At 35.2% G+C, this 14410-nt stretch overlaps 1 protein-coding gene across 3 annotated transcripts in view; it reads right to left on the bottom strand.

Annotated features, from left to right (window-relative positions):
* Positions 1–14410, bottom strand: part of LOC124640400 (hemicentin-1-like) — a 67390-nt gene that overhangs the window by 21110 nt on the left and 31870 nt on the right. For all 3 annotated transcript variants that reach the window (XM_047178161.1, XM_047178160.1, XM_047178162.1), the window contains exons 5-7: positions 1671–1877; positions 445–590; positions 13–163 (exon numbers count right to left, since the gene is read on the bottom strand). In XM_047178161.1, coding sequence (XP_047034117.1) covers positions 13–163; positions 445–590; positions 1671–1877 — 504 coding nt within the window. The remainder of the gene's footprint in view (positions 1–12; positions 164–444; positions 591–1670; positions 1878–14410) is intronic.

The following is a 14410-nucleotide window of genomic DNA, read 5'->3' as shown; positions in this document are numbered from 1 at the left end:
ACTCATACTTACACACAACATCCAATTTGAAGGAGTCTTCAAGACTCTGTCCAGGCAGTGCGTTGTTGTCGGCTTGACACTTGAGCTGCACGCCATCGTCTTCTGGCAACGGCATGAACTGCACCTGACTCCGAACCCACGTCTCGTTCATGGATTCTATTATCTAGGAACAATTTGTTTATCAGTAGAGCTCATTTAGTAGACAGGAGAAACATTATAGGAAATACTTCTTATAGACCTTAAAGGAGCTGTAAAATGACATGGGCTTGAACGCAAGCTAAACGCACCCTCTTTAAATTGCTCCTTGACCAGGAAATCAAAGTAAAAAGTAGGCATCACGATACCATACCAACTCTCCGAACGGTGCAGATAAACATGCCACATTAACGGCAAGGCTGACATAAAAACGAAAAAAAAAAAATCACGCTCTCATAAAATGCTTACCTTTCCTCTTTTAAATATTCTGTTATCCTTGTACCAGGTGAGCTGCGCCGGTGGCCGGCTACCCTCCGACATGCACGTCAGTGTGACGTAACGTTCCGATGATAACGTAGCTGGCTTGTTTAATATCTCCACCAGCGTCGGTCGCACTGTGCAAATTATTCACAGTTACAAATAAAAATAAAAACTTCAAACCCGCGTTGTTGCTCCGGGACTATGTTCGGATACATTTTCAGAATTTTGTGACACAGTTTAAAATTTAGAGCTGTACCCAGGGTAAAATGTCACCGTAATTTATAAAGTACAAGTTTACATTAAAATATTTTAATGCTCTAATTTATTCGGACTTTTTTTCAAAGCTTTGAAAGATTCATTAAGTGAATTGTTAATGCTACAAGTTTCTTTGCAATTCGTGCTGAAATAATAAACAGAAATGTTTAAATCGCACAGTAATTTGTGTTCACGGAAGTGTAATTTGAACTCTCAATTCAAATCGAGTATAATTACTACTTGTTGCCGATTTCCAGCAAACCGTTTTACAGTAAAATATATTTTTATATTTGTATAACAATTTCAACTTTTTCAGTTTTTGTAATTAATGAAGTTTGTGGTTGACCATAGCAATATCTACCTACTTTTAACACTAGAAGTTCACGTTCTGATTGAACCCTATACATTTTAACAACAGTATACAAATTGACACAATATACAGCATTAATCACATGCAAGACCTGCCCTCAGCGAGCGTTATCGCATTAAAAAGTAAAAAAAATACGCCCAGCTCTTGCAACATAAAGCAAGGTATGTAAAATTTTAATGGTCTGTGGCCGATGTGTTGACCACAGTACGTCATAACTTTATAAATTGTGGTCGCCGTTGATTCTCACTATATGACTGCAAGTAGGTTCGTGTTCACTATTCAGGCCGTAATATTTCATATCTACATGCAAGTTTGTGGCGACGAGCTTATATTAAAGCTGTCAACGTTTGTGAAGCTTGACATTAATATTATTTCAAAAGATATTGGACTGTTTATACCTTCTGATTTTGGTGAAGTTATTTGTATTCCGTAACTTATAATTTATAGTTCTTCAGAGGGTTACGCTCTTTAAAATTCTTTCCTCACTAATCGCGTCTGTAAAAAGACTTCTATTCCCTTCATTACACAAGTACGCACATTGTTAAGATTACAAGTTAAAAATAGTTACAAAAAAGGTATAACAACTCACAATTCATCTCTAGTCTAACAGTCTTCTCTTGAGGACTAACGAGGTTCGTATTTGACGCTCGACACCGAAACGTGGTGTTGAGATGTGTTCTTCTCACGTGAGGCAGTTCTAACCGGTTCACCACCACGTGTGTGTCAGTTTTCTCTCCAACATACTGCGGCGCCGGAGTGCCATCTATCAGCCACATCACTGTAGGCGCTGGACGACCTGTCGACAAATAGCAGGAACATTTTAGGAAAGTTCTAGAAAAGTGCAATGGTAAAGGAAAAGTTTGGAAGTATGCCAAAAGGGTAAGGTATGAACAGTCATGTTGATGATTGCCAAAATGTGGTGTTAGAGTTATTTTTATTGTAAGTAATGTCGGATTAGAGTAAAGATATTATTTGCGGACTACGAATAGAAACCAATGTATTTTGAAGTCGATGTCTAAGTTGTTGCTTTTTTTGGTAAATATTAAAGAATCGCACGTATTTCCATGGTAAAAATATTCCTAAAAGAGTAACTTGGATGGTAATTTATTTTTCCGTTCCGTTTTTCACCATATTCAGATTTTTTTTTATTATTGGTTACTAGAATCAACCTTTTTTATATTCTTGAGATTTATAAGTGCTAATTGAAAATATTTGACTTTCACATAACAATCTTGCAAAAGCCAAAGCCTGTCAAAAGGACAATGGGCACTTTGTATGGGATTTGGTACCCGCTCCAACAGTAACGTATGATATATCATTAGAAAGGTATTTACGTGAACAATAATAAAAACTATGGGGCTTGCCTCAATTAGCTGTCCGATCCGAGTAACGACAAAAATTAAATCGACATAGAAACAAGTATGTCATCCATATATGCAAATTCATTAAGAGGCATATGTCGTCAGTATAATAATTTTAAACTCAGTTAATAGACATCTTAAATTGTTTGAGATACACTCTATTATAATCTAAAGGTTGTAATAGTCTATGGAGTCATACTACGGAAACACAATCGTCATCTGATTTGACAACAGTTCAAAACATTTCTGAAAACACAACTAATCATTTTAGTTACATACTATCTTTAAACATACTGGCTTCCATGTACCTACACATTATATGAAATAAAAAAAACCTGTTATTTAAACACGATAATCATTAAACATTAATTGATTGTAAATACTGAAAGACTTTCATCAAATACATAAGCTATATTCTGCGTGAACTGCAAAGGTTTGCACACAGACTTTTTTTAAAGCAGTGGGCAGGCAAACATTCTAAGAAGGCCAAATTCTTGTTTTTTTGTTACTTTACCAGTTTTTATTCAATACAGTTGGATTTAAGAACTACATCTACGTTGATGATTTATGAACATTATACATTCTATTAGTCGATGTCACGCGAAATGGACAAGGAATTGGGACTAGTCGTCATAGTAAACATTTTTTGGCTTGCCAAGACCTACGCAATGGTACTAGAATCAACACTGTTGGACAGGGTACCAAAACGCCCATCGTCCTTTAACATATTCTATGCACATATTCAAAAAGGTGCCTATAATTGCACGTATACGTATGTAACACTTCTTAGAAAAAAAAAACTTAACACGCGAAACTGTAGCCAGTAGATCTTATCATATACCGAGGCAAGTTGTGCCACGAACTTTGGAGGACTGCCAGTGCGCCTCCGAGAATGGCTTGAGGACATATTTCTTGATCGTCCTATTACTTTTCATGACCAGTTATTAATAACTGGAGCACGCTCAGCGACTGCACTGCTGAAGTAAGTTAACTTAAATGTGTGTTTGTTTGCTTGTTTTTCGTTTTTTGAAGGAAAAAATTGAGGTTATATATAGTTTAGAGTAGAGGTCAAATCGTTGATGTAAATACCTGCTGTCAAAAAATATCAAACTGTTATAAAAGAGATTATGCATTTTCATTTGATTACCGCTTCAAAGCTGCGCTCAAATTAATATCAACAGAAAGATTATAAGTAGGTAACAGGTAAATTTTTCCATACACAGTATACAGGTAAATCTGACAGCAAGAGCTAAGTTCGTAGAGATCATTGTTTTCATATAATTTAAATTGCAAAGATACAGCAGTCTGTTTCACAATCCTCTATACACCGTTTGGTACCGTCACACATAATATATCATACAGTCCCGCGGGCATCGTCCTCAGCGGGTCAACCCATCACAATTCCACACACGTGGGAACAAACTTCACCAACTTTAGCCAAAGCGAGTTCCACGTGCGTTTTACATCCCTACCTACCAACCCCAAGTCGTAAATAAATGTTACGCGACATGCACTGTAGCTATAAAGGTTAAAAATGCATCATAACGCAGCATGAAATGCAAGTCGCGAAGTTGTTGAGAGCTATCTCTTGGAATACGAGTATTTTCGTTATGAGCAGTAACAATGCGCTTTTGACTATGATTGGGGAATATTTTACGGAACTCTTTTATGAATTCAAAGCGAACGAGTCGAATATCTTTGTGAAATACAAAGTTGGAGAAACATATTTTAGCAGGATGCTAGTAGGGAATGAAAATTAAACTGTCCATATTTTACCATCAATTTGTATTTACAATGACTTTGCTAAGGTCAGATAAAGTGAGAGCGGCCAAAAACCCTCAGTGAACATATTTTTCTAAATAGCTCGACCTTATTGCTACTTCAAAGGTCAAAGAACAAATACACAAAAACTTTTCCGTTCGAACAGGAAAAGAGAACAACTTCGATACAGATAAACAACTCTTTTACTATCCCTTCTAAATTCACTCCACAAAAGAAAAATAGCCCATAAAAAGGCCAATAGATTATGGGCCTGAAACAATGTTAAGGCGTCTGTCGTAGGGCGAGGCTCCGTCAGTAATTATGTTATCGCGGCGGCCGGCCGACCCAGCGCTATTGATCATTCCACGCCACTTACTCCCAAACTTACTTGTTCCTCAACTTCTTGTCGGGCCTCCGCCGAAGGCACTGTGAGACGTACCAGCCGTCGAATCAAGGTATTGAGGTAAACAATGATTACAAGGAAAATTGCTAAGCGTTATTTCTGGGAGGCTAAATTAAGACTGAACTTGTAATGAGTTTCCTAGTACTGGTAAGTTGGTAAGATAATCTGCGTATCTAGAAGGTATTGTTATGCGAAATAGGACGTGAGTAATATGATACATACATATACCAAATTAGCTGTAGAATTGCATAATTAGGTTCTGATATTAATATATCAATACCGCATAAACTCCTGGATGAATGTGAACTTCTTTGTCGTGAGTAGTGGTCAATTAGTGCACCTAGATTTCCGTGCTTAGCTAGTTTTAACTAATTTTGAGTTTCCTAGAATTTCAGTTGTAATATTTGTAAAGTACAGCCATTTTAGGAGACTAGCTATTTGTCCTCACATTGTACCATGAAAATGATCTAGCTGAGTCGTTTTAGGCCGACACGGGATGACAAGCCGCTAATCCCAAGGGCTATGCATAATTCCGTCTCGAAACATTAAGCGCTCCAAGGATTAGTTGCGATTTAGATAAGAAGGTTTTGCTCCGAATCATATTATAAGTTTTGTTACAGAAACTGTTGATACTACTACCATAAAGCCTGTTGTGTGAATCTTACTCAAAGTTTATATTTCGAACTTTAATAATCAAAGTAAGTTTTGCTAAGACTTGCAATAACAATATCTGAGTACACAAGAGTAATCGAATGTAAACAGAAGTTTCTGATTTATATCTAAACATTAATCTAAGTATTTTTCTATCTGGTTTTAATGCTTAAATGATTATGATGAAGCACTTATATAATTTATAACAAAAGTAATAAAGTCGTACCAAGTCAAAATATTAAAAAGCCATCACTCAATTAACTTATTCTACTTTATTTAGGTTGAGCCTATTTTTAAATTAAGTTAAGTATTTCGACTTTATCGAATATTGTTTTTATAGTTGGCTAAACCTGATTGAAAAGCAGTGTTTATTTCTGTTCTAACGCGCCAGTAGATTTTTGATTTCGTACTAGTTCATACGACGGAGATAAAAAGGTGGGCAACCTATGCGCTTAACATGCTTTCAAAATTTTTTGTATAAAGGTACGAGTATATAGGCCAGTGGAACGCTTAAACGAAGCACCATACATTACGGCAGGACTCCGTAGATAATCAATCAAACGTATAAGTGTGAATTGACACATGTCTCTTTACTGGCACTGTACATAATGAAGTAAACGAGGCATCTTCTTTCAATTCGTTTATCTCCCTTTGTTTGTGTTAGACTTTATTTATTTACTCAAGTACTGCGCCGTCCTTTTTCGCTTTTTATACGAATAATAAAATGAAGCTAAGTGTAAGTCAGCCTTAGTGTTTAGCAAGGGAATGTTATTCATTTTGTTTTTTGTGTCTGTTTTTATTGGATGATTGGCCAGAGAAAGACTAGATATATCTTTTTGGTTATTTATACGACAGCGTACGTACATTGGTAGCTATAACTTACTCTATGTCAATGCTTTAATTTACTTTTGAGTATTATTAAAATGTAAAGACAAATCAAATTCAACGCTTATTAATCTGTTAAAATAGGCCCAATATAATAAAAAGCTCGTAGATTGGCACAAAGATAATTGATATAAAGTTTGCAAAATGTTTTGGCGCCATTTCCCGCCCATTCTCCCACCCCACTGGCGTATCTTGAGGCGATGGATAACTTTACACCGGGTGCCATTTGGAGCCGATCTCTCAGAGAGTGACTTATCGGTAAGTTTAAGAGCGATATATCAAAGTAATCGCTTTAATTTCTCATCTACCACTTGGGGTAGAACTTATGCTTATTCCTTGACTGATACCGTCGTGATTTGTGAACATGTACTTACTTTGATAGTTTTATGTTTGTAATACGGTAAGTGGTGTGATTTTACATAGATATTTATGATGATAGCTGACTATTTATTACGGTGTTCGTTACGTTTATGGGGTAAGATGATATCTAAGGAACGATCCTTATTTTAGAATAACACCCACGAAAGTTACGTAGGTATATGGTTAACTGAAATAACACGAAATAATTACCTACTTGAAAGTTAACATTATGCTATAATATAGTAGCGAATGTACCTGCTCTAGAAGGTATAAGTACTATTTAAAAGCTTTTACACGTTCTGCGTGCAACGGCGGATCCAGGGGGTAGGTCACAAGGTCATGACCCCCCCCTGGGCCAGGTTCAGGACCTAAGGGGACCAATAATTGAAATGGTTAAACACGATGTTTTCAGTTTTTGTTATAAGTATAAGATCATTTTTAATCCGAGTGAATAGGTAGATACCTACATAGTTACAGGTAGAGTAGTTTTGCTGAAGAATTCGTGCTCGCAACGCTCACTCTCTATTCTTTATTTACTCTTTATCCGTACCCAAAAGGAGGAAACGGGATCCTGTTACTAAGAATCCGCTGTCCGGGTTGTCTACATTACATGCTGTATCTCATGCAGGGCCGTCTTAACCTATGGTGCAGGGTGTGCGAATAACCCGGGCGCCTCGGTCTCAGGGGCGCCGCGGGACGCCCCACCACCAGGAAATTTCGAAGAAATTACACCCGTTCGATAAGGAAGTTCCACATTGTATCATGATACTGACAAAAAAGTCGCCTTCGCTTTGTTGGATCGATCATTTTGATTATTTTTAACTTTTAACATCCTCCAACTAAGTGAAAAAATTCTAGCTCGCTACGCTCGCGAGTAAATGACTATGTCTGTACTGTATTTCTGATTATTTATTATTTTTAATGACGCACCGAATCAACGAACACAAATGGCACTCTCTCTAATCACGGTTCCTTTTTATTTGTACGTAATTCCCAGTCTGATTTGTGAGTCTTCAAACAAATAATTCAAAAAAGTTCGCGCTCGCTGCGCTCGCGGCTACTTGTTGCTTTACAATGTATTTAATCAGGTGCTTTTGTGTCGTAGGTTCAAAAAATTTCGCGCTCGCTTCGCTCGCGCAATATCATTTATACCTTGCTTTGATAACTTCATAAGTCAAATATAACAAAAAAAAATATTAATGGAGTCCTCAAAAACAAAACAGTTTGCGCTTCCGACTGCTTGTTACTTTACAGCGCTTTTTAAAACTTATGAACTTTTTGTGTCCCAAAATTAAAAAAATTTGCGCGCTCGCTTCGCTCGCGCTCATCGTCGCGCCATAACGTAGTCCTGTCTCGACTTTCATAACTTAAATCTGGCCAACAGTTTGAGCCTACAATGATTCGGAAACATTTTTATAAGTCCTTTACCTACCAAAAAAGTGACTTTCGTTAGAACGTTCTTATTTATATTCCTTTTGATTTTGAGTAGTACATATTGTATGTACTACTCAAAATCTTTCAATAGATACATAAGTGGCGCTTGGGTGATGATTGCACCGAGGCGCTACATGAGCTAGAGACGGCCCTGATCTCATGAACCCTTACCATTACCCTTACTTAAGACAATTGAAGTTTTCACAGAAAATGTTTTACTGTTGCTGCAATAAAAAAACCGTACGCGCCCTTTTCTACGTACACAATACTTTTCAAACGTTTAGTCTTCAACCTGAAAAAATTCTCGCGCTTGCTATGATCGCACTTTCTTGTATTTGTGCTGTCTATTTGTTATACAGCAAGAAAGCGTTTTCATCTACTTTTAGTCCTCGAACTGAAAAAAAATTTTCGCGGGCGCGTCGCGCGCGCTTTTTCAATTTAACGTCTGTGATTCTGTCCAAGAAATCGCGTTCGCTCAGCTCGGACCATTTTCTACATAAAAACACTTTTTTAACCTTAGTCCTCGACCTGAACAAAAATTTTCGCGCTCGCTTCGCTCGCGCTTTTTTGTTTGGCACGTGTGTGTAGTATAAATACGAGAAATTGCGCTCACTCTGCTCGGGCCATTTTCTACATGAAAACACTTTTCTTCACATTCGTAAAAATTTCGAGCTCGCTACGATCGCGCTTTTTGTATTTATACTATATACTACTTTTAATATTAACAGATCTATACGCTACAATATAATATTTTTTGTGACTTGACCACGACTTTGTGACCCCCCCCTGGTGCCGAAGCTGGATCCGCCCTTGTCTGCGTGACACACGCTCCGTGCTCGACACGTATCGAAATGGAGTCAAGGTCTGAGGTTGAATGAGATAGTTTTTAACACTAAAAGTAACGTAAATCTGGGAAAACGGAACGTGGGTGTACGGACCTAATGGCTGTTAAGCTTGGTATGTACCTTTTTTTTTTTTCCGACGTCAAAAATCATCAAATGACCCCTCCCGCTGTGGGTTAGCAGCGGTGAGGGAGTGTCAGACTCTTACTGACTAAAAACCGTCGTGTTCCGTCATAGGCCTTTTATGTACCAGGGCCGCGGTATCTCTTTCGAACAACCCGCAGCCCCGGCAAGCTTGGTATGTACCTACGGTTTGGTTTTCATTTTAGCTAGGTATGTAACTAAAGGTAAGGATAATAAATGAAAATGAAAATGAAATCTTTATTTGTAAACATATGTTTAAAAAGGTGGTTCAATGTCATTATAATATTAGTCCATCTATGTCTTGCATTGAAGCGTACAAATACATGCATTTTATGTCATCATTATTAATTTGTTATTATTAATTCAAAGTCAATATAATTAATTTGTCATTATTAATACAAAGTCAATATTATTAATTTGTTACAATAAATTTATTATGTTTGGTATCTGTCATTTAGATATTCGTTAATTGAGTAATAGCATTTTGTAACTAAGAATTCATATAAACGTTTTTTGAATAAATCTTTATTTTCGATATTTAAAATATGCTTCGGTACAGATTTTTACTAAGTAGAGCCTTTTTGTGGCGTGTTGTACATATCATATTTTTGCAGCGTATGCTCTTTGGGTGGCTATAAAGATGTATATTTTCTTTAACAAAGCTGGTTACTTCATATATATAAAGACATGGAAGTGTCAGTAATTTAAGTTTTTGAAAATGTGGCTTACAGCTATCGGTGCTTTGTATACCACACATATTGCTCACATATTGCTCTTATGCATTTTTTCTGTGCTTTAAATGCCATTTCTCTGTCAGGTGAGTTCCCCCAAAATATGAGACCATAGCGCAGAGTTGATGACACATATCCGTGGTAGGCCATTAGAAGAGTTGCCTGATTTGAAACCTTTCTTAGATTAAAGAGACTATAGGAACACTGGCTTAGTTTTTTGCATACTTTTTCAATATGTACTTTCCAGTTCATGTTTCTATCAATCCAGATGCCTAAGAATTTTGTGTGATCAGTGTCCCGAATAATTTTGTTACCATATCTAACATCTAGTTTTTTATTTCCGGTTCTTTGTTCAAATGAAATAAAATTTGTTTTTTCTATATTAATTTTTAGATTATTTTCAATTAGCCAGTTTATTACGTTTTTAACATCATCGTTTATCTCTTTTTCGAATGTCTCATCACTCTGACTCTTAAATAATATCGTGCTGTCGTCTGCAAATAATATACTTGGATTATTAATAATTTTAGGCATGTCATTAATATATACTATGAAAAGTAATGGTGCAAGAACGCCACCCTGTGGTACCCCGAATAAGCATGTACGAGGTTCAGAAGTATATGTAATCTCTGTTTTTGTAAAATTGTTGATTTTATTTATAGATACAAATTGTTGCCGATTCGTAAGATACGATTTAATTAGTTCCAAGATGTTGCCTCTAATGCCATATTTTTCCAACTTATTTAGTAGTAAATAATGGCTAACGTGGTCAAAGTCCTTTGACATATCCATAAATAATGCAACAACAGGAGTTCTATTGTCCATATTAGTCAATACGTGTTCAACAAGCGCATATGTAGCAGAGTTAATACTTTTATTTTTTCTGAAACCGTATTGTTCTTTGGTTAGGATTTTGTTGGTTTCAAGAAAGGAATATATATTTTTATGAAGTATTTTTTCAAAAATTTTAGAAAAGACAGGAATGAGTGCTATAGGTCTATAGTTGCTTGGGTCTCGCTTGTCTCCTTTTTTGAACAAGGGTTTAATTACTGAAGTTTTTAGTCGTTCTGGAAATACACCTTTCTCAATACAATTGTTAATAATGTGGCTTAGTATCGGTGCAATGGTGGTCGCTGTAGCTTTAATAACTTTAGTGATTATGTCATCATAACCAGCACTATTGGTATTTTTGAGAGAGTTAATTATTTTAATAATGTCAAATGGGATTGTGGGTGTCATGAATATTGAATTAGAATTTGTATTTAATGTCAATAAATTGTGGTCAATGTCATTCTCAGATTGAATTTGATTTATAAAATAGTCATTGAATGATTTCGCTATTTGTTCTGGTCTGTTTATAATGTTATTGTCTATCGTTATGCTGTCTATTCCTTCTTTTGGGTGGTTTGTTTTCTCTTTATTTATTATCCTCCACGTAGCTTTGCTTTTGTTTTCAGAAGTCTCTATAAAATGACTATTTTGTGCTTTTTGTGTTTGTTTGACTATGTGTTTTAATCTATACGTGTATGTTTTTAGTTTATTTTTGTTCTCTAGGTTGGGTGACTTTCGATATTCCCATAACATGTCCCTTTTCCGTTTGGCACATTTCTTGAGTCCCTTTGTTATCCACTTTGGTCTTTTAATGGCAGAAACTTTTACTTTATTAATGGGAAAACATAAGTCATAGAATAATTTGTACCAGGTCATGGAACTCATTAAATGCGTTATTGGGATCGGAACACATAAAGACGTCATGAAACGTCAAATTTTGAATGCATTCTTTAAACTTTCTAATATTTTCGTCACTATAATCGCGTCTATGTATGTACCAATGATCTTTAAAGATTTGTGTTTTCGATCCCTTTGTAGTCGAGTCTGCCAATCATAACGTGATTGGTAGTTAATTAGCTTCTTAGTGACTTTTTTATTTATAGATATCAGTTTCATAATGGTATTTAATAATCAGAATTGGCTTATCTTGTCAAACAAGTTTCTATTACTTCTAAAGCATGTTAACAATTTTAATTCAGCTACATAAAATTATCGAGTGCTTAATATTGTTACCAGAAACAGCCAAGCGTATCCATTAAAATATGAATATATATTGTACTATAATTAGAAAAACATTAAGGAAGTGGCCAGTATCCCATTATTCTTCATTAATCCCCACCCTATTAAAATAACGGACGGTTAATATTAATTTGTAAAATTGGGTACACCCTAACGTTTGTTGCCTGACCATAATTTTTGTAATGACAGGACAATATTCATATGATTTATGTTATGGAGATTCTTACTTACTTTACGTACTTTTATTAAATTTCTCGCTCTATTGAGGTTTTGGTTTTCATATAAAAATGTGCATAGTTTTCAACCGACTTCAAAAAAAAGGAGGAGGTTCTCAATTCGGCTGTATTTTTTTTTTTTTTTTTTTTATGTTTGTTACTCGATTTCTCAAAGACGCCTGGACCGATTTCAAAAATTCTTTTTTTATTTGAAAGGGTATGCTTGTCATTTGGTCCCATTGTCATCAGATCAGGATCTGATGGTGGAAACCCTGAGAAATCGAGGGCATCTCTTGAAAATTGTAGGCGAGCATGGGGTACAAACTTTATATTTATGTGTTTATCTGATGAGACTACAATACTATGGAGGTTTAGGGCAGATCTGATGATGGAGACGACAGAGGATCGAGGGAACTCCTAAACGGCACATCTTAACTACCTCGTGTTTGGGCTTATTTTATTAGTGTTGACAAGATCTTTACACCGAAATGAGTAATGACTGCCACTGCAAGGTCCGAGATGCAGGTGCAGTACAGTTTAGGGAACTCCTTAATGGTTGATAGCAGCTACATAATGTTTGGGTTAATGGCAAAATTAACTTAGTAACATCCATTAGACACCGACTTCTAGGCCGATGCACCTAAAATTATTAATTTTTTTTTGCTTTTTAGTGTTTTTGGAAGTCGGTTTAATTTTTTTGTAAAAAAGTTTTGTAAATAAATATTATTTATTGGACTTTAATACGACTGGTATTAAAAAAAAAACATTTATTTTTGGCTTAGAGTAAGTTTTATTTTTATCTAAAAGCAATAGTTTTCAATATGCTTACGCAGTCAAAAATATTGTATTCATTTATATTTTTTTCATTTCGTTTATTCCCATACTTTTTGTATCCATTCCCCACTTTGTAATCCATTATGATTTATAAATAATTTAAATTAGAAGGCCGATACTTTTTCAGGAGTTTCCCAGGGCTTATGTTTAACTGATCACCAGATATAGTAACAAACAGCAGACAAAAATAGTAAATGATCACCAAAATGAAACTCGCATTTTAATGTAAAACTATCACCAAAGTTTTAACACTTTGCTATCCTATTTAAGTGAAATTACTCCAAAATAAATCATGCGTAAGCCAAAAATAGTAAATGATCACCAAAATTAAACCACCATTTTAAAGTAAGATTATAACCAAAGTTTTTAAATTCTGCTATCCTATTTAAGCAAAATGAGTCCAAAAAAATCATTGTTATCCCAAAAGTAGTAAATGATCACCAAAAGTAGTAAATGATCACCAAAAGTAGTAAATGACCATCAAAAAAGTTTTTACATCTTGCTATCCTGTTTAAGTAAACTGACTCCAAAAAAATAAGTTCGGCATGATAAAATGAATGTAATAACATTATGGGGACCCTTTTCCTGCACTAGCGTGGAAAATTGTCTATTGCATGCCTCTAAACAGTGCGATAAGAGTGTATTGAGAAACACATTCTTCTTCTTCTTTCTCCTGCCCTGTTCCCAATTTTACTTGGCGTCGGCGCAATATGTCATTTTCTTCCATTTTCCCCTGTCACTCGTCATACTGACACTCACGCATGCATTGCAAGCCGGACACATAACTTAATATGGCATCATAATACTTTATTTGGTAATAAGCCTACATTTTATGGCAATCACAGTGTCTTATTTAGGCAAAAATAATACATTAATTTGGTCGTCAAGAGTTGGTGATCATTTACTAAATTTGGTGGTCGAATACAATTTAAAGTGAAGTCGTGACTAAAATAGCTGGTACTATTACATTTTTAGACTTTATTTTTCTGGTGTTCAGTAGATATTTCTGGTTGCAAAACTTAGGGTATCAAAGCATTTTATGGTGGTCATTATATTTGTTCCCGTTTCCCAGGGGAAACATCAATAACAGATTAATGTTTAATTTGCATACCTACTTGTTTACTCGGCTAAAATAAAATCGAGTTCAGTACCTAACACAGGATACTCTTTTTATGAAAAGACCATAAAATGTAAAAAGTTGATGCAATTTCGGAGGTATTTTTAGTTAGTACATGTAAGTAAGTAACATCAAAAAAGGTAAGATTATAAATATTCTATAGGTGAATTTCTTGCCACTGCACCAAAACCACACCAAAACCAAAATAAACAAAACATTTTTATTTTTTCTATGAGCGCAGAGTAGCGCAAAAAATATTAAAACAGATTTAAACATTAACTTTCTTTTTATTGACTTTAAGTTGCCGTTCCTTTGAGTAGTCTCGGAAAATTCTGGGTAAATTCCATGTATAAGTATACATTTAAGTATTACGAGAAATCAAATATTAATCGGTTTATAGCACAAAAATAGAAGGCTAAAGACTTACTTTTAAACGAAAGCTAATAATTAAGTTAACATGTTGTAGGATATTACTTCTAACTAATACATATTTAAATATCTGAAATGAGCTTTCGCAAGTA

The sequence above is a fragment of the Helicoverpa zea genome, chromosome 20 (assembly GCF_022581195.2).
Source record: "Helicoverpa zea isolate HzStark_Cry1AcR chromosome 20, ilHelZeax1.1, whole genome shotgun sequence".
NCBI classification, from domain to species: Eukaryota; Metazoa; Arthropoda; class Insecta; order Lepidoptera; family Noctuidae; genus Helicoverpa; species Helicoverpa zea.
Note: the sequence above shows the minus strand (reverse complement) of the source record. Positions and strands in the feature narration are given on the sequence as shown.